At 36.7% G+C, this 22,798-nt stretch overlaps 1 protein-coding gene across 1 annotated transcript in view; it reads right to left on the reverse strand.

The window, feature by feature from the left end:
* Positions 1–8,229: 8,229 nt before the first annotated feature.
* Positions 8,230–22,798, reverse strand: part of LOC145671380 (alpha-amylase-like) — a 73,786-nt gene continuing 59,217 nt past the window's right edge. The window contains exons 10-11 of the mRNA XM_081740459.1: positions 18,411–18,566; positions 8,230–8,424 (exon numbers count right to left, since the gene is read on the reverse strand). Of these exons, the coding sequence (XP_081596585.1) occupies positions 8,413–8,424; positions 18,411–18,566 (168 nt within the window). The 3' untranslated portion in view covers positions 8,230–8,412. The remainder of the gene's footprint in view (positions 8,425–18,410; positions 18,567–22,798) is intronic.

The following is a 22,798-nucleotide window of genomic DNA, read 5'->3' on the forward strand; positions in this document are numbered from 1 at the left end:
CTTTATGGTTGCAGGGGATCCACAATGTCACTTACACAGGAGGAACGCATTAGTGTCACTGACTGGTGGACGAAGTACTAGAGTAATTGCTGCTGACATAAATGCCCAGTATCCTGAAAGATATGACATTTCACATATGACAGTTTCCAAGTTACTGGACAAATTTCGTGCAACAGGTTCTGTGAAGGACAAGCCACGGAGTAGACGTCTAAGAACAGCCTTCGACGAGGAGACTTTAACAGCAATTTTGGTATCAGTTGTGAAAAGTCCACATCGCAGTACGCGCCGGTTTATTAGCAATATCCGGTGGAAGTCAGCGTTCAGTCCTGCGTGTGTTACACACACGCACACCAATGGTCCCCGTATAAGTTACAGTTGCAACATCATCTCTCGGAGGATAACTCTGATCGGCAGTCAGACAGTTTCTGGATGAACAGTTTTCAGGTCACTGAATAGGTAAGAGTCGTCCTATGGAATGTGTACTACGGTCCCCTGATCTCACACTTTTTATTTTTTATCTGTGGGATCATTTGAATTCAATTGCGTATGAGGTAAAAATTAACAATGCCATCCATCCCTCCAAAAGGGGGTACGCAAAAGACTTAGTTACCATAGCAAGAATATTAGGATCCAAGAATTGTTGTGATTTGTAGTTGTTAACCCCTCTTTATGTGGTCACACCCAGATTTACACATTTCTTCCAGCGTTCCTTCAGTTTACGAATACCGTCATTGTAGAAGTCTGCACATTGTGCTTTAAACCACTCTTCCACCTCATGAATGACGTCATCTGTGTTGTCAAAATGGTGACCGAGCAACTGATTCTTCATTTGGGGAAACAAGAAAAAGTCACTGTGTGCGAAATCGGAAGAATAAGGCGGATGCTACAATACCTGGAAGCCATAATCCCTTGATTTGTCGATAGCAACTTGAGATGAGTGTGGTTCTGAAAAGGTATCAGCAAACGAGGAACCCAGTGCACAGATACCTTTGACATGTGAAGTTCGTCATGAATAATTTTCCACACACTACTATAACTGAGACCAGTCTCATTCAAAATCGTTTGGATGGTTACACGTCTGTCTTCGACGATTATACACTCCACCTTCTTCATCATGCCAAGATCATCCTTAATTGAGGGTTTCTGTGCTCATGGCTCGTCTGTGATGGACACGTGACCACTTTGAAAGCTACGCTTCCACCTCACAACAGTGTCATATGATGGGCTAGCATCCCCAAGATAACTTTCATTTTGTCGTGGATTTGGCTTGCGTTATTGCTCTTCAAATGGAGGAATTTTATGACATTTCGGGCTTCAATTTTGTTCATCGTGCAGGTTGATGTCTTCTACAGGCTGTGGGAAGAAATATAGTTTACACACATATTTGATATTTGCACAAGTATGCATAGAGATGGCATTAATTAGGCACAAAAATGTTTCATGTAAAAAATGAAATGAAATCTTTGAGTTTTACGTCCCACGGTTATGCCGGTTAGGCTAAAGGAGACGGTGATGAGAGATGAGTGAAATGGTGGAATGAATAAAGTGGAAGGAAACGGGAGAACCCCGAGAAATCCCACGAGCACGGTGTTTGTCTACCACAAAGTTCACTTGGCGGGGGCTGGGATCGAACCCGGGACCCCAAGCACAAGAGGTGAACGCTCTACCACTGAGCCACCGCGACCCCATGTTTCATGTAAATATCTGTATAACTTCTTTATGATAATTAAAACTTTTAGATACCCCTCGTACTATCTGAAACATCTTTTTCTGGTACTTTTTTCTTCGACTTATCTCAACTTAAAACTTACATGACAAGCAAGAAACTTCTTTTACTTTATTTGAAAGAGAGAGAGAGAGAGAGAAAGGAAAAGAAAGTAAGAAAGAAGAAAATGTGAACCCAACTGTGAGGTAAACTGAAGTCAAAACAACTGCTACATGAAGAAAGCTCATAATGGATATTGAACACAAATATTTGGAATGATTTGTTTACCTTTGTTGGTTTTTCCAGGAACTGGAATGAACGACTTCTGGTCGAATGACAACAATCAGATTGCTTTTGGCCGCGGGGGAAGTGGGTTCATTGCTATGAAAGACGACAGTTATGATTTGAAGCAAACTCTACAGGTAAGAAAGGGAAGCAACAGAGAATATTGAACAGAGTATAGAATAACAAAAGTAATATTAGGTTTCAAAGACAACTGAAATTATAAATTATATTGAGTATTATATTACCATAGAATGTGTTTTGAAAAAAAATTCATGAGTATATATTATATACACCATTGGACTGGACATTTTTTGGTATATCTTTGCCTGTCTATCCGTTTATCCATCCTTCGTAAACTTTTCGGAATTTCATTAAAGTTGATATAGCCTACTGTTTCCTTCGGTCTTAAGAAGAAAAAAAAAATACATTGGTTGAAGCTATAAGAAGTGAAAAAAATTAAATCTTTGAGTTTTACCTCCCACAGTTATGCCGGGTAGGTTAGAGGAGACGATGAGGATGGGAAATGAAGAAAATGGTGGAATGAAGAAAGTGGGAGAACCCCGAGGAAACCCACGCACACGGTGTTTGTCTGCCACAAAGTTCACTTGGCGCGAGCACAAGAAGTGAAGAGTAAGGCCTAGAGGTAGAATATAAAGCGGCGTTTATCAACCTAAGGATCGCGAAAGAAAATAAAAAAAATTGTAATTATGATCTACGGCATAGTATTTATGGCGTTTAAAGACAGTTAGCAAAACACTGTTTGGACTGAAGGGCATCTTTTATAATCTAAACGACTAGTTTTGGATATTCGGTCGATTGAATTTTAACGATCTTTTATAAAACAGAAGAACATTTTTTTGATCTTTTCTGTTATTCAGACGCATTTATGCTTTGTTAAAGTAGTTACCTTTAGTGCAATGCTGACACGAAAAAACACGCAAATTACCGAGCAAGAAAAAAAATAGATTTAATGAGGATACAGACAGAGAGAAGAGATAATCAAGCTTGTTTAAGTTATATAAGCTAGCTCAAACATCCTTCCCATATGTTTGACGGTGTTTTGTCATCCTTGAGCCACACCAGTTCTGTACGGATCACTGCGGATGATCGATCTGTCCGAGCCTGTCTAGGTCACTGTGGGGTCATAGGTTTGTCCGGACCAGACCCGATCAATCTGTGATAGATCTGTGCGGCCCGGACCGAGTCACTTTGGGTCATTGAGGTCTGGTGCGTCATTGAGGATAACGTGCCAAATGAGGTTAATGATCGCGGTTTCCAGTGAGGCTAGTGAGGCCGACCATTATTAAGTGTGTAAGCCTCATTGAAGGAATCAAATTAGGTTAATGAGTATAACAAATCATTAATTAGCATCAGATAGAAATCTTAAAGATCAAATATGAGGAAAATGACCAAACAGTGTACTTGATTCTCTTGTACACTGAACTCGCCATTTGACAGCCATTTGAATGATCAAATACACCACTATTGTGCAGAAAGTGAATTTCAATTTTCCAGACATAGACCTACCTGTACACCTCCAAATCCGTATGATACTAGTGCTAGGAACCTTTCACATTCTGCGGCCACATTCTGCCATCTCTATTCGAAGAAGTGAACGATTGGTTTCGTATTGTTGTCTGGTGCGTTTTTGTGTGACGTTGTAAGTAAAAGTAATTAAAATAGAACAACGAAATGTTTCATCTTCCTTCTTTAAATTCAAATCGAGCTATCGCAGGTTCGATTCCCGGTGGGGTTACTCGGTCGAAGAAGTGTAAACCGTTGTCAGGCAAGCCATTCTTTCCTCATTTACGCCAAGCAAATGCCGAGTTGGTACGTAACATACAGATCCCAGGAAGCTTCCTTCGTTTTCCAACCCATTCTTCTTTTGCTGTCCTCGGATAGTGTGATCCCGAGGGACGTCATTCTTTATAAGTGACGGGCTAATACGACTTTAAATGCTTACAGCTCAGAATTCTAATTCCTAATCCTAATCTAAATTCAAATCCACTCTCTCAGTTACACAAGCAAAATGTCAAGGAACACACTCCTTCCCCTTTACGTATGGATATATATAAAGTAGTTGTGGCAGTTACACTGAAAACATGGCAATGAATATAATGAAACCATAATGGAAATATATAAGGCAGACATGATTTATTTTACACGGCAAAGTAAAAGAAATCGTGAAAAAGAAAACCTTTGTAATTTCTCGTTTCCCTGATCCAAGCGCCAGACATGCTCTTAAAATGATTTATTTCTGTTAAAAAGAGAAAAATGTTTTATACGTGTACTAAACACACCTTCAAAGTTATTACACACTTGCTGCATATGTGACATACTAAAAGAAGTGTTATCGTAAATAACAAATCACAATAGCATATTTGTATACGAAAGCTACAAGAAATGCTGGTAGTATTGTCAGTTCACGGATTTATTTTTGTTCGTAATGGTTTCATGAACACATAAAAGAAAATAGATTTATCTTTGACGCAACATTTGTAAATGTAACCACAGTCAAAAATGAATGATCGACATACATCTTTCCTTTGAATTAGTATAAATATGTGATACCATCGACTAAATGAGTAGGGAATATGTGATAACGTAGGTAACACTTTTTATATGAATCTTGTTAGATCCCGACGAGAGGTGCGTTACTCTGAATACCAATCCCAGTAATTGGTTCGACTCAACTTTTAACAGTAAACTGTGCCTCATATGGCCTCGATACTGAAAGCTACGAGGGTGATTCGGAAAGTAATACCTCCAAACATACTACTTGGCCAATAGTACTGCAAACATTCTGAATTGTTTATCATTAATGCAGTGATGTTTAAGAGTCCCTATCACTGCGAAATTAAAATACCGCTAATTTTACAATAATTATGTAATATCTTCAAATAGATAAAAGATAATCGAAAAGTGGATCAATACCTCCCTAGACGATGTTATTTTACATGAGGCATCGTTATCACGAGTTACCTAGTAGCTTTCCGTTTGCAGTTATTTAGAAACGCGAAAATAAATGCCGATTTTCTAAATGGCTGGAAATCGAAAGCAGATAAATGAGTCATGCTAACGGTGTCTCATGCAAAATAATGTTGTCTAAGGAGGTCTTGTTCCACTTTTCGATTATCTTTTATCTATTTGAAGATATCACATAATTACTGTAAAATTAGCGGTATTTTAATTTCGCAGTGATGAGGCCTCTTAAGCTATAGAATGTCACTTATTTCACCTTCCTATCCCTCCCCGTTCCAGGGCTGTCATTGAATTTCTGACTGCGAAAGGTTGTGCGCCCACTAACGTTCGTCATGGGCGAGAGTCGTGAATACACCATTAAGACCCGGAAACGAAGCGTCAGTCTATAGAGTATAACATAACATACCATACATTGTCTGATCCTTAACGATATTATTGAGCCACTATGAATATTCCAAAATAAAGAACTCACTGTCGCACAAATGTCGTTTATTATAAAGTTCAGATCCTTAACTTAGAACATTATGTCTTACTTCTTTTTCTATAATAAACAAGCAACCCGTCGTCAAGGTTACCAAAACTTTCCATTACATACATTAAAGGTATCTATGACAACATTCAGAAATCACAAAATCATAATTTAATTTCTTCTTCTTGTTCTATCAAGATATAGTGCATATAAAAATCAAGTATCGCCCAAAAATTTACAAGCTTAATATAAGAAAAATGATTACAAGAAAATGATAATGATACAACATATCGTTGTAAGAGTACCTCCACATGTTCTTTGTCAAAAGATTTAAAGTTATCCTGTCTGCTGCGAAGGTGTTGATGACATCCTGCCTCATCCTGCCTATAGTCCGGATCTTGCGTCCTGTGACTTTTGACTCTTCCTCAAACTTAAGGATCACCTTAAGGATCAACGCTACATTCTGGCGCAGAGGTGGAAACAGCAGTTCTGCAATGGTGTCGCCAGCAGTCACCACAAATCTTCGCCAACGGCATGAAAAACCTTGTTTCGCGTTGGCGGAAGTGTGTTGCCCATAATGAGGACCATACTGAAAAATGATGCCACTATTTGTAGCCCTCATTGCAAGCTACCCACTGATACCTATATTAATGCTATCTGCCAAACACAAATAAAATTATTATCATGGAAGCATTACTTTCTGAACCATCCTCCTATGCTAAACTCTAATATTAGTGTTGTCACGTCCTGTTCTCGTTCAGCACCGAGGATATAGAAGACGTAGACCTTAGTTTAATGGAGATCTGTATCACATGTGCTCACGCCAGGATTCGAAAGTGGGTCTCCTGCACAGCAGACACGTACTCCCAGCATGTAGCGATGATGGTGTTCTTAAACTCTAATGGATTACGTAATGGAGTAATACTTAGTAAGCTTAATAAACTTCTTTAGAGAATTAGAAAGGGTATAAACCTAATACTGACTACGGTAGATATAATTAATTCCTAATTTGTTCCAGTGTGTTTACCTCGATTTAAAGTGTCGTAAGCATCGTTTTGAATTGAAACATAAATCTAGAGCTTTGAGTGAGTTTTTTTATTACCTTTAGTGGGGTTCGCGCTCACTATTTTCGTTGAGGCTTAACTTGACCTCAGGACCAGAAGGATAGGAGCTACGAGGCTTCAATATTTGAATATCCAAAAATATATATAATGGGATTATGCACGTTTAAAGTAAATATCTTGAAAACCGTTAAACCAATCAAAATAAAAGTTGCACAATATAATAAGAACAAAACGCCCTATCCAAAAACTACAAACAGTGTTGCCATATATGAAGCAGTGTTGCCAACAGCATAAAATATTTTGTTTGAAATAATATCACATTTACAGTGTGCTTAGATTTAAAATGCTCTATTATTACCAAACATAACATTGAACTGTAGTAGTACAGTGTTGCACACTGTTGGAGCTACGTGTACTAAAAATGTATAATGGAGAAGTCTCATATGTGGTAACAGGTGGTAATAAAGGAGTGCAATAGAAAAAAGTGAGGGATTTGCATACTTCCGTAGCCCTGGTGAATAAGCAGACAACTCGCGAAAACAAAATGATACACGCAAGGAAAGAAACACGTGCTTTCTAAATCTGTAAATGCTTCTCCAGATTATCTTATCAATATTTGGAAGAGTACTTTATTGGTTTTTGTCTTTCGTGTTAAGTGACATATTCTCTTACTTTCTCTCCTACATACCATATGATTATATTTCTACACTGTAATATTACCATATTTACGTTGGAAATATAATTATTTTATTACTACCTCATTTCGTTTTTAATCGGCCCGGATAGCCGTGTAGTCTAGAAGGCTAGACAACCGACATTGGGATCGAGGGTTCCAATCCCACCTCGAACATGTTTTTGTTGCACTTTTCATCTTATATTTCATTGTTATCTCTCTTTCATAGTGGTTCGAATCCCACTTTACACTATATTTCTCGTCCTATATAGCTTTGGATCTGACACAGGACGTAAAAATGGCATCACTCATTCTCGTTTTTCAAATGCATCAATATTTTGTGACACTGCTGACATTTTGCTATGTTATAGTATAGGTGCTATGCATTTGAACTAAATTCATAGTCTGAGACCGACATTCCTTTATTACTATCTGCTGCCACATATCAGACTTCTGCATTGTACAATTTCAACACACGTAGCTCCAACGGTGTGCAACACTGTACCACTGCACTTCACTGGTATGTTTAGTGATAATAGTGTATCTGTGCAGAGTTGTATATGGTGCTATTTCAAACAAATTATTTTTATGCTGAGTTGGCAACACTGCTTCACCTTGCAACACTGTTTGTAATTTTCGATAGGGCATTTTGATCTCATTGTATTGTGCAACTTTGTTTTGATTGTTTTAACAGTTTTCAAGATATTTACTTTAAGCGTACATAATCTCATGATATAATTTTTTGGATATTCAAATTTTGAAGCCCCGTAGCTCCTATCTTTCTGGTTCATAGCATCTTAAATTTTTATCATGTTCGTTTCTCATAATGCTCTATCAGATGTGTTGTGCGGCAATCAGATTTTAGCGACAACTTGTGGGATCTTCCCTTGTAAGTATTCCCGCCTCTACAGCAAAATTTAATTTCAGTAAGCAAAATCAGAAGTGTTAAGTAAATGAGTGAAATGTTGTAGAATATTTGTGCCAAAGAATAAAAACTATAAATAAGTACAAATTTTTCATTAATATTTTATTGATAAAATACAGATAATTTACATTTAATTTCAGATTTTGTTGTACCAAGGAAGTTATGAAGATTACGGTTCTGTTTATTACGTAATATAGACATTACATAATATTAAGAATTTCTTGACGTATCTTTTCCACAAGGCAGCCGTTAATTCATTTCCTGTTTGAAATTGCATTCAATGTTGTTCTGCTTCTCTTAGCTTGTGCATTATAATTTGGACTGAAATAAAGAAATAATTAATATAAATCAACCGCTTAATTATTAAGCTCTCCGCTTAAATAATTATAAATAATTTATACTTCGCTTTGCATCGTCACAGTAGGATGAAAATATTGCAGCTTGCTAAAACAGACATTCTGTCACTCAAATTTCAATGTTAGTAATAATAATAATAATAATAACAAGCACACAAAATCTCCTACATTAAAGTGACAAAACATGAATAGATATTTATATAGTCCAGTAAAGATAGCCCATTTTTCTGCCAAGAAAGGAACAAATTAGTAACAAGCTGAAAATTGGTATGGAAGTAGGGGGATGTGTCAGGAATAACATACTAAAAATCCCCTAAAATCCCACTGTAGCTTTTCCCGCAATTTTGAAAAATGTCCGCCATCTTTAGACGACGACAAGGAATTTATGGAAATCGTCACCCTTTATGTTTATTCCTCTAGCCACCGTTCTAATTATCACAAAGCCATGAATCATATATGGTTGGAAAGCTTGAAAGACAGAAAATCTTAGTAAGTAACATATATGCCCATCGTGCTAAATTTCTAGAAGAAGAGGAAGAAGAAAACAGCTTTTTTTATTTAAAAAAGATATATTTTCAGAAATCATGAGAAGTTTGCAACACTGACAGTTATTGCACACCAACAAAACAACACCAACTGATGTCCTTGATATTTATCTCAATCATAGCCAACAATGACACAAATCGGTGCAATACAAGCCGAGAAAAAAATATAACTTATGTTACTTTCTGACCTCTTTGTACAAAAGTGCATAAGGTGAAATACACTTTCACAGTTCTAGTCACCTTCTTTTATCACATAGGACCAAGAGCTATATATCACTGGAAATCTTAAGAAACGTAAATTCGAACGAGGTAACACTTATACTAATCAAGCCCAATTTGTGAAAGAAGCGCAAAACTCAAAATTTCGGGACAAAACGTGATTTTCGCAATAAATTCTTTAAAACTTGCAACACTGACAATTATCGTATGTTAACAAAACTCAGTTACCGTTTTCACTATCATCATTATTAATTTACTCGTAAAATGGCCAGCGTTTTTCCCAATAGAGTAAGCTTTTATGATACGTAGTTTTACATCACTTAAATATAGCACAAAAATCATTTATTGACAGCATTAGAAAGTAGCAGAAATTGGTAGTCTCATAGTCATAGGAAAATCGTAATTCACACAATAAAAATAACTCTCAACTACAATAGTCATTTGAATGTATTTTTTTTAAATGTCTTGCTTATAACTAGAATGCAATTTTCCTCCTAGTATTCTTCAAATCAATTTAATATTTACATTACACGTTAGTATGCACTTTAAGAACATTCGAACTTATTTTATTAGAAATCGATGAGGTTATTATTATCTCGTTCATCTCTATGGTCTTCATCATTTGGTTTTGCATTCATGCATCCAATTCCTCGACACTGACATAAATTAGAGCACACAATTCCTGCTTTAAGACAACCGTACATGCTTTCACAGTCCTTTTTACAGTTACATGATAGGGTTCCTTGGTCACTCTTGCTGGTACGAGGATACCTCCTAATGTTGTCCATCCATATTCAGTCGCTCGCAAATCATTTCCACGGTACAATTGAACCTTATGATATGGTGTTTCGCAGCATCAGTAGTGGGTGGCAATTTTGCCAATTGTATTTCGTTCTGAATGGGGAGCAACTTACTGCACTTATGTATGAATGATACTGGAATTCATCCAGTAAGGTTACTATTGCTGGAGAATCGTAGCACTGATGCCAGCTACAGTAGAAATAATGTGCCAGCTTCATAGATTGTACACTAGCATTATCATGGTTCAAAACTTCAAGTGATCGGCATAAATTTTCACGTTTTTGAAGTAATCAGAATGGCTTTTTCTTTCCCTGTCGATACAAACCACATGATGTGTCGCATCTAGTTAAAGCATGGTAGCTGAGCAAACCAGTTAGTATATTTGCCTGTGTATCTTACAACTTCTTAGTACTAAATTCCTTACTCACGTCTTGTAGACCTCCAAGCTTTCGAAATGTGATGTCGTACTGATTATTACCTTGTTCAAGCAAAATGATTAAAACGTTAACATCCTCGCGTCAACATCATGTCAACATTATCACGACGTGTTTACAAGGATTTAAAGACCTGGCTACAGCAGTTTTAGCTATAAGTGCGTCAGCATCACTTCTTGCTTGCTGGGTTTGAATTCCAGCTTGTGTCAAATGAACCATCAACTCACGGGCGAAACAATCCTTATTTTTGAAATTACCTAAGAATTTATCTTTTTTTGTTAATAATGTGGTTTCATTTGTGAATAACACCAAAGCTAATTGGACCTTTGACTCACGTTGTTCCCGCTCAGCGGCTTTTGTACAGTTTTCAGTGCAATACCCATAAAAAATAATTGTTGCTTTCGTTCCTGAGTTTGTGAGTACATAGGACACATACGAGTTGTGTATGTTAAGGTATGTTCCATATTGTGGGCAAACAACATGATGTAGAAGCCAGCTTCCATCTATAACGTACACAGTGTTTTCAAATTGAGTTTTAAAATTTGTCCGATATTCAAACATGTCGTACAAAGCGGACTTTTTCGTTTTCCTCATGGACATTTCTGTGAAAAGAGAAAGTGAATAGGTTGCAAGCTCGTAAGCAAAACACTGCTGGAATTCTTTTTCGGACTTCTACTCATATGATTCAGTTGAAGTATGGTGTTTACAGCCAGTGGCTCATCACGGATACGCATCTTTTTGTTTAAGTTTCACATTTCTAAAAGTCCGTCTAAACATTCCTTCCATAGCAGCCAATCCGATTTTCTTAGATTTATCAGTTGACCACTTCATTACCTACCATGCCAGTGCTTAGGGACGCGAGCTCCGGATATGAAGGGAATGAAGAATACGGGCAAAACCAACACAAGAATTTCTTTAGATGTAATATATCACGCGATTGACTGCTTTAGTACAGGTCCACATGCCGACCAGTGTGAAGTTCTTGCCTATCTTTGTTTCATAATTTTTCAAGACATTCTCGTAAGTGGCACGCTGCTGGCATACTTGACACACACATAGATATTATCTTTTCAGTTATGCCTCTCCTATGGGTCAGTCCACCGCTACTCTTCATTGCTCTCGCTAAAACCTGCTCAATCGTAATATCAGACCATATGCCACTCCAAAATATATCTTTTCTACGAATAGTGAAGTAACCGTCTCCTGTAAATAGCTGGAACTCATGAAGATCCATTTCATCCTCCAACCACAATGTTTCTTGTAAGTACAGATGTGCGTACTTGGCATACAAAATATGCTCAGCTGCATAGAAGTATGGTAACATTTCTCACATGCAGTGAAGATGAAGATTCAAGTGTCCAGTTCTTTCGAAGTGAAAGACGCATAATTTCTACAAGCTGAAAGTACAGAGCGAATAACTTAGAGATACGGCTTGTTTCTGCAGCAGCGTCAATGAATAACTTCAGGTCATTTGCAATCTCGATTGACTATGTTTGAATGTTGAACCAGTACATCAGTATCGATATCTTCTTCAGGCATCAGAGGAATACAAACATCTCGCAATTGACGCTCAAACTCCTCAGTGAGGTCTGATTCATTAAATAATCAGTATATATTGCAATTGCTAACTGTGTTTTAAAAAAATTAGCTCGCAAAGCACGCGCAATAAGAATGGCCTGGCTTTATCTGTGGCGTGGAGTCACTAGCATACACACAAGACCAAAGTTCTTCAATGCCACTAACTTTCATTATATATGCAACTGTCTCCATAAATGACATTATAGTGTGGAAAACCCCCAATTCTAAGAATCACTGACGGTAATTCACCAACCAGAATTTCTACATGCTGCTACAATGTCACATGTTTTAGAGTACAAAGGTTGATACAACGTGACTAAGCACGATTTTTTTGCTTCTTTTCTGCACATTCTTTGCTGGCAAACATAAGCGCCGAGTATACAGCATCCATGCTTATTGGCTGAAGACTGATGAAAGGTTGTTTTACTACTTAATATGCTTGGTACTTATAGTTGTTGCTTGTCACCAGCTGCATAAATCCATTCCAATTCGGGCAAGTTGGTGTCTTCAACCACTTGAGAATCATCCATGTTACATCGTACAGAAGGTGGATTTCAGTTTGGATATTCAGAACACGAAGGTATCTTATATCTTCAATGATTAAATCCGAAAGACCATTACCTTTGCGTGTGTACGTTAAAAGTGGTATATTCCATTCATTCTTTGACTGTACGTTTTTTGAGCTCAATGATATGCGAGCGCCTGAATATGAATGGACAATATTACGAGGTATCCTCGTATCAGCAAGAATAACCAAGGAACCCGCTCCATGTAATATCATGTAACTGTAAAAAGAACTGTGAAAGCATGTACGGTTGTCTTAAAGCAGGAATTGTGAGCTCTAATTTATGTCAGTGTCGAGAAATTGGATGCATGAATGCAAAACCAAATGATGAAGACCATAGAGATGAACGAGATAATAATAACCTCATCGATTTCTAATAAAATAAGTTCGAATGTTCTTAAAGTGCATACTAACGTGTAATGTAAATATTAAATTGATTTGAAGAATACTAGGAGGAAACTTGCATTCTAGTTATAAACAAGACATTTAAAAAAAATACATCCAAATGACTATTGTAGTTGAGAGTTATTTTTATTGTGTGAATTACGATTTTCCTATGACTATGAGACTACCAATTTCTGCTACTTTCTAATGCTGTCAATAAATGATTTTTGTGCTATATTTAAGTGATGTAAAACTACGTATCATAAAAGCTTACTCTATTGGGAAAAACGCTGGCCATTTTAAGAGTAAATTAATAATGATGATAGTGAAAACGGTAACTGAGTTTTGTTAACATACGATAATTGTCAGTGTTGCAAGTTTTAAAGAATTTATTGCGAAAATCACGTTTTGTCCCGAAATTTTGAGTTTTGCGCTTCTTTCACAAATTGGGCTTGATTAGTATAAGTGTTACCTCGTTCGAATTTACGTTTCTTAAGATTTCCAGTGATATATAGCTCTTGGTCCTATGTGATAAAAGAAGGTGACTAGAACCGTGAAAGTGTATGTCACCTTATGCACTTTTGTACAAAGAGGTCAGAAAGTAACATAAGTTATATTTTTTTTCTCGGCTTGTATTGCACCGATTTGTGTCATTGTTGGCTATGATTGAGATAAATATCAAGGACATCAGTTGGTGTTGTTTTGTTGGTGTGCAATAACTGTCAGTGTTGCAAACTTCTCATGATTTCTGAAAATATATCTTTTTTAAATAAAAAAGCTGTTTTCTTCTTCCTTTTCTTCTAGAAATTTAGCACGATGGGCATATATGTTACTTACTTAGATTTTCTGTCTTTCAAGCTTTCCAACCATATATGATTCATGGCTTTGTGATAATTAGAACGGTGGCTAGAGGAATAAACATAAAGGGTGACGATTTCCATAAATTCCTTGTCGTCGTCTAAAGTTGGCGGACATTTTTCAAAATTGCGGGAAAAGCTACAGTGGGATTTTAGGGGACTTTTAGTATGTTATTCCTGACACATCCCCCTACTTCCATACCAATTTTCAGCTTGTTACTAATTTGTTCCTTTCTCAATCCTATCTTTACTGGACTAATATTGGCGTCCGTATGGTTGATTTCACTGTAGGATTTTGCCTGGTAGTTATTTCATAGATCATACAATTGGATACGAATCATACAACGAAATATGTATAAAACTAGAAATAGAAAAGTGGCGCCAAAAATACATTTTGTCACTTATCTCGGAAACTACTGCTTTTACATCAAAAGTGTACATAACCATTTCTACTCGTCTCAGCAATATCTTTTAAACGAGCCATGTTCATCAAACTTGGACAAAAGGAAAGGACCTGCAGTTTTAATTAGCGGCCATCTTGATGACGTCACCAACGCTACCTGCATCAGAATATTGTAATATCCTATGTGATGTCGTAAACAAGCAATTCCACGCGTCAATGTTTACAAACACCACCACATGGTTCGGCAAGTGGATCTCTCACCAGAGGGGCCTATAATCACATGCAGACGACGGCTTCTGGCCCCTCCCACGGAGCAGAAGACGACATCGGAGCAGCAGCGCCACCGCCACCCAAAAGGACCCTATAAATTGGATGGACGAAGGGAACTCGATACCAGTTTTCTGCTGACCCTCCTCTAGTCTGCTTCGGGACTACGCCTATCCTTTCTCCTGGCTTAGCCTGCTTCGGGAATCTGACTGGAAATCCTAACCTCAGCCGCTTAGCTTGCTTCGGGGCTCTATTGGTCATCTAACCTACCCACTGCTTGCTTCGGAGCTTTGGGCACCTAATTCCACTCCTCTTAGCCTGCTTCGGGACTCTGTTGGAGATCCTGTCTGCGACCTTACGGTCAAAGACTACCTATAACTCACCTTGATTCTAGAGAGATCAATTTGTATAGTATTTTGTGAAAATACTTTTATAGAGGAAACTTTTTATAATAAAAACTGGTATTGGGAGTCGATTCCGGACGCTCTTTTTATTAACTGCTCTACCCAAAGATCCTATATGAGACAAAGTTTTACAATATGAAGTGCCACCATGAAAATTTTTCATTTAGACGATGTTTATGACTAAATAAAACTATCCCCAACATTTCTGCACTAAACCTGCCATGGAAGCCCTTTTTCCTACATTTGCTCCCCTACTATTAGGCGCAGACGTAATTTCAGAAATTTTAACTCCGTACATAAGTGAACATTAGAATATGGGATAATCACATCCCCACATGCGGTGTCGAATCATAAGTAGTAGAATAATAATAATACAATGATATATGAATTACAAATAAAATCGAAATAATAATATGTACTATGCAATTTCGTTTCAAAGATTTTTTGGCGTTGCTTTTTATATCCTGCGGGCTAGAGACAGTCGAAACTAATACATATTTTACATATAAAAGAGAATAGACTATTAGTCATTTCACTCATGTACTCAAGTATATTATTTTCTTTATCTCTTTTTGCTAAGCACAATCCCAGGGGGAGGTAACTGCTCCCTCTTACTTCTTCATATATGGACGCCAACTCGTACAGATGATAAAACATCCAACCTTTTAGAGTACACTCAGTTACAAATATTGTCAGAAAATAGGGCTTTCTACCATAATAAGTACCAAATTATTATCTTCAGAAAATTATATATAGTAATCGTACATCTCTAGATAATAACAGAAACAGATAGTTCAATTTACTTTGGGTCCTGTTATCAGAAAATATGTGACCTACTGTTGAGCGTGAAATATAGTGAAGTTCTTAATTATTACTTGCTATTCCTATGTTTTCAGCATCATTCATTATAAACCTGAATCATTGCTTTTGGTAACAGTAAATAGTACAAATTAGTACATTGAATAGGACTAGCTCAACTTGCGCTCTCTACACAGCGTATCATTCACATATCAGCATTTATTTCTTTATCATTGCTCACAACATTAGTACATGTCCCTTTACAGATACAAGTGAAAGACATCTTGATAAACATCGGCAAGGGGTACCACAAAGGGGAGATTTTTTCAATATCTCGCACCGTTTGCAAGATTTGAGCCTACTTGCGGTTCGAATTTCTAATTCATGTATGATCAGTGTTTTCTTTCTTCTTGCATGAGAATGTAATAAAACATTACACACGCAATTAATTATAATCTCAGTGATATATGGTGTTCATTGGGCAAAACACTCCAAAGTATAAAGATTCGTCTTAGACTGGAAAAATAGTTATCCTTCGTTTTTCATGATCATTACTGGTCATTAAGACATTCCTCATTTTAAAATTAAAAAAAAAAAAAAAAAACTAAAAGTATATAGTAAACAAATCACCTCCAAGTATCAAAAACTATATAGGAGATTGAAATCACTTTAAAATAGAAGTAACAACATGTTTTGTTTGTAACGCGAATGGTTTTTAAAAAAAGTGAAAACAAAAATCATTTCACAAACAATCCTAGTTTCAACTTTCAGTTCCGCAAAAAGTAGAAATAAAAGTGCAAGGAAACTACTATATAAACCTTAGACAATTTAGTTAAATCATTCAAAGATCTATCAACCCCACGCCTCCTAGTGACTACTCGCGCTTGCTCGAAACGGAGATCAGTGACTTCGGAAATGCGCTGTGCAAATGCTGGTTGCAATACATACCATAATATTGTAAGTACGCTCACAAGAACTCTGTTGGTAACTTTAGTGAAATCCACATAAGAGAGTCTTAACGTGAAAGCGAGAATGTGAACCTCTTAAGAAATCATAATGCTATTATTCATTTTATTGGCACCTTGGTGATGGTTAAATTTATATTCACTTTGTTATGCATAATTATAATAGATTAGTTTTCTTCATATCATGTCTATGAAGCTAAGTTACTAGCTCTATACTACCTGCCCCGTATCAATCAATCTCACTCAATCTCAATCATATATTTTTTTTATTTAATTATTTCTTACCATAAACCAAACGCCTGAAAGATGTACAACCCCTGTATATAGCTATGTGCTCTTGGAATGTATAACTCGTAGGATAGAATGTTTTTTTTTAATTTCAACATTTCCAGTGCACCCCTAAAAATGTAATAAAGAAATAACGACTATGTTTTTTAAATATTCAATTAGAACTGGACAATCTACACAAAATTTGGAATCGACCAGTGAAAATGGCACGTTTCTAGGACTTGTGGTGTACGAGATCTCATTGTCGAAAGGATTGGAGACAAACATATAAACTATATATAAACATATAAACAAAAATATAAACCTAGCATTTTAATATATAGATAAACTTTGCCTTCTATCTTATCCATCCAATTCATAATCATGTGAAACATCTTACTGTAAACTATTATTTTTGCACACAGTGAGGAAAGTTAAGCGGATTTAGAAACGAAATCCGTAGATTCCGGCTACAGGCGGCTTTCCTAGCGGTTCTCTTGCCATGGCAGGAGAACTGCAATCCTAGAAAATTCGTGCTGTGGTTCAGATTTTCTAGATTATGCAAAGCAGTATTCGTCAAATTTATGAAACTTCTGAGCTACCGTACATAGCAAGAAATGAGGTGTTGAAATAACACAAAATGACTAACACTTTAGCGTGTTACTTGTGTGTCAATTCAGCACAAAGACATCGCCTTCCGAGCATATCAGAAATAACTAGTTACTACCTGAGAGAATTTGCATTGGTATTTATCGTTTAATATGAGCAAAGATTTGCGAAATATCTTTGGCAATTCTGGCAAGTAACGAATAATGTTCTATGTTTTCAGTAATCGGTCACAATAATATTGTTGTAAACCTGTGAATCATCTGACAACAGTTACACAAATAGCTGTGCTTCCATCTGTTATCTGTTATTCTTGTGTCTTAGCATATATGAACATAAGATGGCAGAACTGTTGCCTGTGTTATTGATGTCAGACGATTCACAGGTTTACCACAATATTATTGTGACCAATTACTGAAAACATAGAACATTATTCGTCTGCACTAGCGCTTTCTAACGGTAGACAGAGGAAACAGTGCATGCGCATGCGTGCGTACAAAACTGCTTGAGTTGCTCTTTCATTTAATGTATTGTTTATAATTGTAACTTAATTGTACTAAGTACTACAAAACCTTAAATCTCCGATATTCATTTTGAAACGCCCTGTACTTTATTAACTACAGTAAATATACTATAATTCTTAAGTATTTTATATAAATATGTTAGAACTATAGTGCATGAATAAGTTAATCTTTTATGCGTTTGACATGTACTACTGAACCCCTGTCAAAAATCCAGCAACGGACAATTGCTCCTTCTTGCCCATTCGGAGAGCGGCCATACTTTTCTCACAGTTTAGCTTCTTAAAAATACATAAGGAGAACATTCGTTTCTAAATTAAAACATAAAAACACATACCTCGGTATGTATGGCTAAGACTCCATCGAAATCACTTGTAAGGATCTCAATATATGCTTTGCCATCATTTCCAACTTCTACAGATTTTCCAGTACATTGGCCATTCACGTTGTCTCCACTGATGACGTCACAGTAAGTTCCAGCTGGGAGGCAAGTCTATTAAAGAACAAAAACATTAGAAAATACACACACACACACAAATATAACTTAGGAAGTAAAACCACTGGTCCTTTTCGTTCCTTATACGTTTAGCTATTGAAAACTATGAAGTGGATACTCATACTAAAATGATAAAAGATCAAAACAAGCTTTCTTCCCAACACGGTCTGATAAATGTGAATTTTAGTGTTCCTCTTTCCACCATCAACTCCCACACATATAAATATAGAGGGTGTTACAAAAAAGTGTCATAATTTTTTGGGAACATATTCTTCAGATTAAAATAAGGAAAAAAGTTCATGCGGACCTGTTCTCCAAAGTGGATAGTTTCGGAGTTATAGGGTGCCGAAACCGTGAAAGGAGTAAACTTTAAAAATTCATAGCTCCAATGCTATGAGACCTATCGTAGTCGGGTCAAGACATTACTGAAGAACTGGTATTATAGGGAGCTAGCTTGTTTACCAGCGGGGGCTGAGCTAAAGGGGGAAAAATTTCAACATTTTTTTCTGCCTGACTCTTGCAATACTCCCTTACCCTCCTTCTATATATCAGCGTTGCCAGGGTTAACAAATTGTCACATGAATGTCATTCTGAAGAGTTAGTGTGAGTTGGTTATTTGTTGCGTGCTGTTGTGGTTGCGGTTTTGTTGCTTATTATTCATTTGACAATGGCTTCACAGCGTAAGAGAGGGCAAACTGTACACAGCGAAGCTAGAGAGGTAATAAGGAAGGTCATAGTGCAGTGGGACGAAGAAGCGAGGGAGAAAAAACTGAAGCATTTGTTATCACAGCCTAATTTGCGTGTGTCCACGTATACAGAGATCTTCGATAGGGATTGCATAATTGCAAAAACTCTTTGAAATAAGTGAGTATTACCTGAATTTTTTGACAACGCACTGGCAACCCTGCCCAGGACCGTCGAGTGACCGTTTCTTGGTGACGGGGTGGGGAACCTGCCAATCAGCTCTGAATTCCTCAGCCTCGCATTAAAGCCAGCTCCCTATAATATCTGAACTATCCAAATATCCATGTTTAAGAATGCTCCAGTACTTGCACATCAATTTTTAGAGAGGTAGGTGGAGAGTGATCAAGTACTCACAAACAGCCTGGTTAAAAATGACTGTGCAAGTACCGGAGGTTTTGAAAGATGGATATTGGGATAGTTCACATACTAGTTCCTCAGTGATGTCTTGACCCGACTACGATTGGCTCTACAGTAATGAAACTATAGTCCTTTAAAGTTTTTTTTTATTACGTTTTCGGCATCCTATAACTACGAAACTATGCACTTCCGACCACAGGTCCATATCAACTTTTTTTTTAAAAAAAATCTTGATGTAAGGAATCTATTCTCAAAACATTATGACAAATTTTTGTAATATCCAGTACAATACAGTAGCGAGATAAGTAAACACCTTTTAGTATAACTGTACATTTAATACAAGATTTGTCATTAATTGGAAATAGAGGGCTGTGTGATAAAGTTGGAAAGGCAAACGAAGATAGAGTTAAATTTTGAAACGATACTTTCTCGAACTCATACGATGATATCATCTTGACATGCAATCCTTAAGCAAATACAATCTGTATGAGTAGTATCAAAATGATAATAGATGAATTTCAAATGATTAGAAAAAAAAGAAATAAGTGTCTCGTGCCATTGTCTAATAAAACTACATTTTTGTACTATTTTCCCTCTGTTAAGTTTAACTGCAATACTCCAGAACTACAAGATTTGCAAAGAAATCTTTCCGTTTAACGTTCCACGATTTTGCCGTTTACGATAAGGGACGCAACGATTAAGGGAAGTGAACATGATGATGGAAGAATTGATAGTATGACAAATAGGAGAAGCTGGGAGTACCCTCAAGGAAACCCACCGACACGATTTTACACCAGAAAACTTACTTGGACGGGAATCGAACGAGAGATCCCACGCACCAGAGGTATTCGTTCTACCACTGAGCAATGTTATCAGGATCACGCTAGTAGGCTTTACAATTGATTTGTTGATTTTTGTTTAGCGTCCCGTTCAGCAGCGAGGCTAGATGAGACGTGGACCTACTGATTAACGTGGAATCCGAACCACATGAGCTCCCGCCGGGAATAGGCTTTACAAGATTGTAATGTTATCAGGATCACGCTAGTAGGCTTTACAAGATTGTAATGTTATTAGAATCACTCTCGTGGGCCTTGTGAGATTGTAATAATATTAGAATCACTCTCGTGGGCCTTCTGAGATTGTAATAATATTAGAATCACTCTCGTGGGCCTTATGAGATTGTAATAATATTAGAATCACTTTCGTGGGCCTTATGAGATTGTAATAATATTAGAATCACTCTCGTGGGCCTTATGAGATTGTAATAATATTAGAATCACGCTCGTGGGCTTTATAAGATTTTGATGTTATTAGCTTCACGCAAGTGGGACTTATTGTAATGTTATTGCGACCACACTACTGGACCTTATAAGATTGTCATGTTATTAGAATCACGCTTGTGGGCCTTATGAGATTGTAATTTTATTAGAATCATGGTCGTGGGCTTTATAAGATTGTAATGTTATGGGATCACGCAAGTTGCCCTTATGAGATTGTAATGGTATTAGGATCAACCCGATAGTGGTCCCTCTAATATTCTTATGTTATTAGGATCAAGCTAGTAGGCTTATCTAGATTGTAATTTTAGTACGTACGTTCGTTACTTCACACGATAACCCTTGAGCAATTTTTTTTTTAAATTCTGATTTTGCTATAGACAGGTACAGTCATTATCTGGATCGATTTTGTTAATGGAATCAAATCCATTATTATTTTCAGGGTAATGGTGACTTTTACAGTAGCTATCCACATCCGATACTTCTATGAATGAAGACTTTGCTTGATACTCTTTACTGCCTTCACAGGCTTATCTTTCAATCTTCCAATGGCTGGACAAATATTCTCCCCAAAATTCTTGATCAAATTTAGCTGTAATCAGAGGGGTTAATATTAGGAAAGCTTAAAGAAAATACACACCTAAATCAAGTTTTTTTTTTTAAAGGATATATTAATGGAAAAGTTGTCACATAAGGTACATGTACAAACTTATAACATTACACAAATTTTACTTATGCCCTCTTCCCCTCATATTGGCTTAGTTTAACCAATGCGAGGCAAGGTGTCTCAGTGCTAGAGCGCTCAACTCTGATGCGAGCAGCCCTGGTTCTATCCAGGCGCGCACCCAAAAATGTTTGTGTAGTGATAGCCCAATACTACACGCCAAGACGTCTATATAATATTAAATCGGTATATTTTTGCATCCGAAAAAAATAATAAGTTATTGGACAATACTTTCTCCTATATTTTCAGAAACAAAATTATAAAAGCAGATTGTTTTTATAAGAGAAAGAGTGCAAATGAAGTGGAACATCAAATTGTCATGCTATATCAATCATTTCCCCGTTAAACTAGGAAATGACGCTTTCTAGTTTTATAAGAAAGTGTACAAATGTATGTTAAGTTAGGAAGTTTCGGAGGGTCTGGACCCAATGGACCCTGTGGCTATTCCCCTGGTTCTATCCCAAGCCATATGAAATTTGTGTTGGACAACAATGCTGTGCAAAGTTTTTCTTGGGGTTTCTCATGTTTCTTCCCACATTGTCTTCCTACCAATTCTTACATAATGATTTACTTTCATTAATCATAATTATCTTTTGGGCGGCTCAATGGTAGAGCACTTACCTCTGGTGTGTGGGGTCCCTGGTTAGATCCGCGACCAAATAAGATTGTGGTGGACAGTATCGTGTCCGTGGGTTTTCTCACGTACTCTCGTTTCCTCCCACTTTCTCAATCCACCAATTCTTCCATTATCATTCACTTGCGTTAATCATCGTCTCCCTTTGCTTTAAGGGCACAATCGTGTGACGTTAAACTGAAATATTTTATTTCAGTTTTCACAATCATATTTTTTTTAGTTTTCCACAGTCATATTTTATTTCAGTTTTTCACAGTCATATTTTATTTATGTTTTTCATAGTCATTTTTTTATTTTAGTCCTTCACAGTCATATTTTATTTAAGTCTTCACAGTCATATTTTATTTAAGTCTTTCACAGTCATATTTTGTTTTAGTTTTTCAGTCATATTTTATTTCAGTTTTTCAGTCATATTTTATTTCAGTTTTTCAGTCATATTTTATTTCAGTTTTTCAGTCATATTTCAGTTTTTCACAGTCATATTTTATTTCAG

This window comes from Thermobia domestica, chromosome 15 (assembly GCF_964235325.1).
Source record: "Thermobia domestica chromosome 15, izTheDome1.hap1.1, whole genome shotgun sequence".
Taxonomy (NCBI): domain Eukaryota; kingdom Metazoa; phylum Arthropoda; class Insecta; order Zygentoma; family Lepismatidae; genus Thermobia; species Thermobia domestica.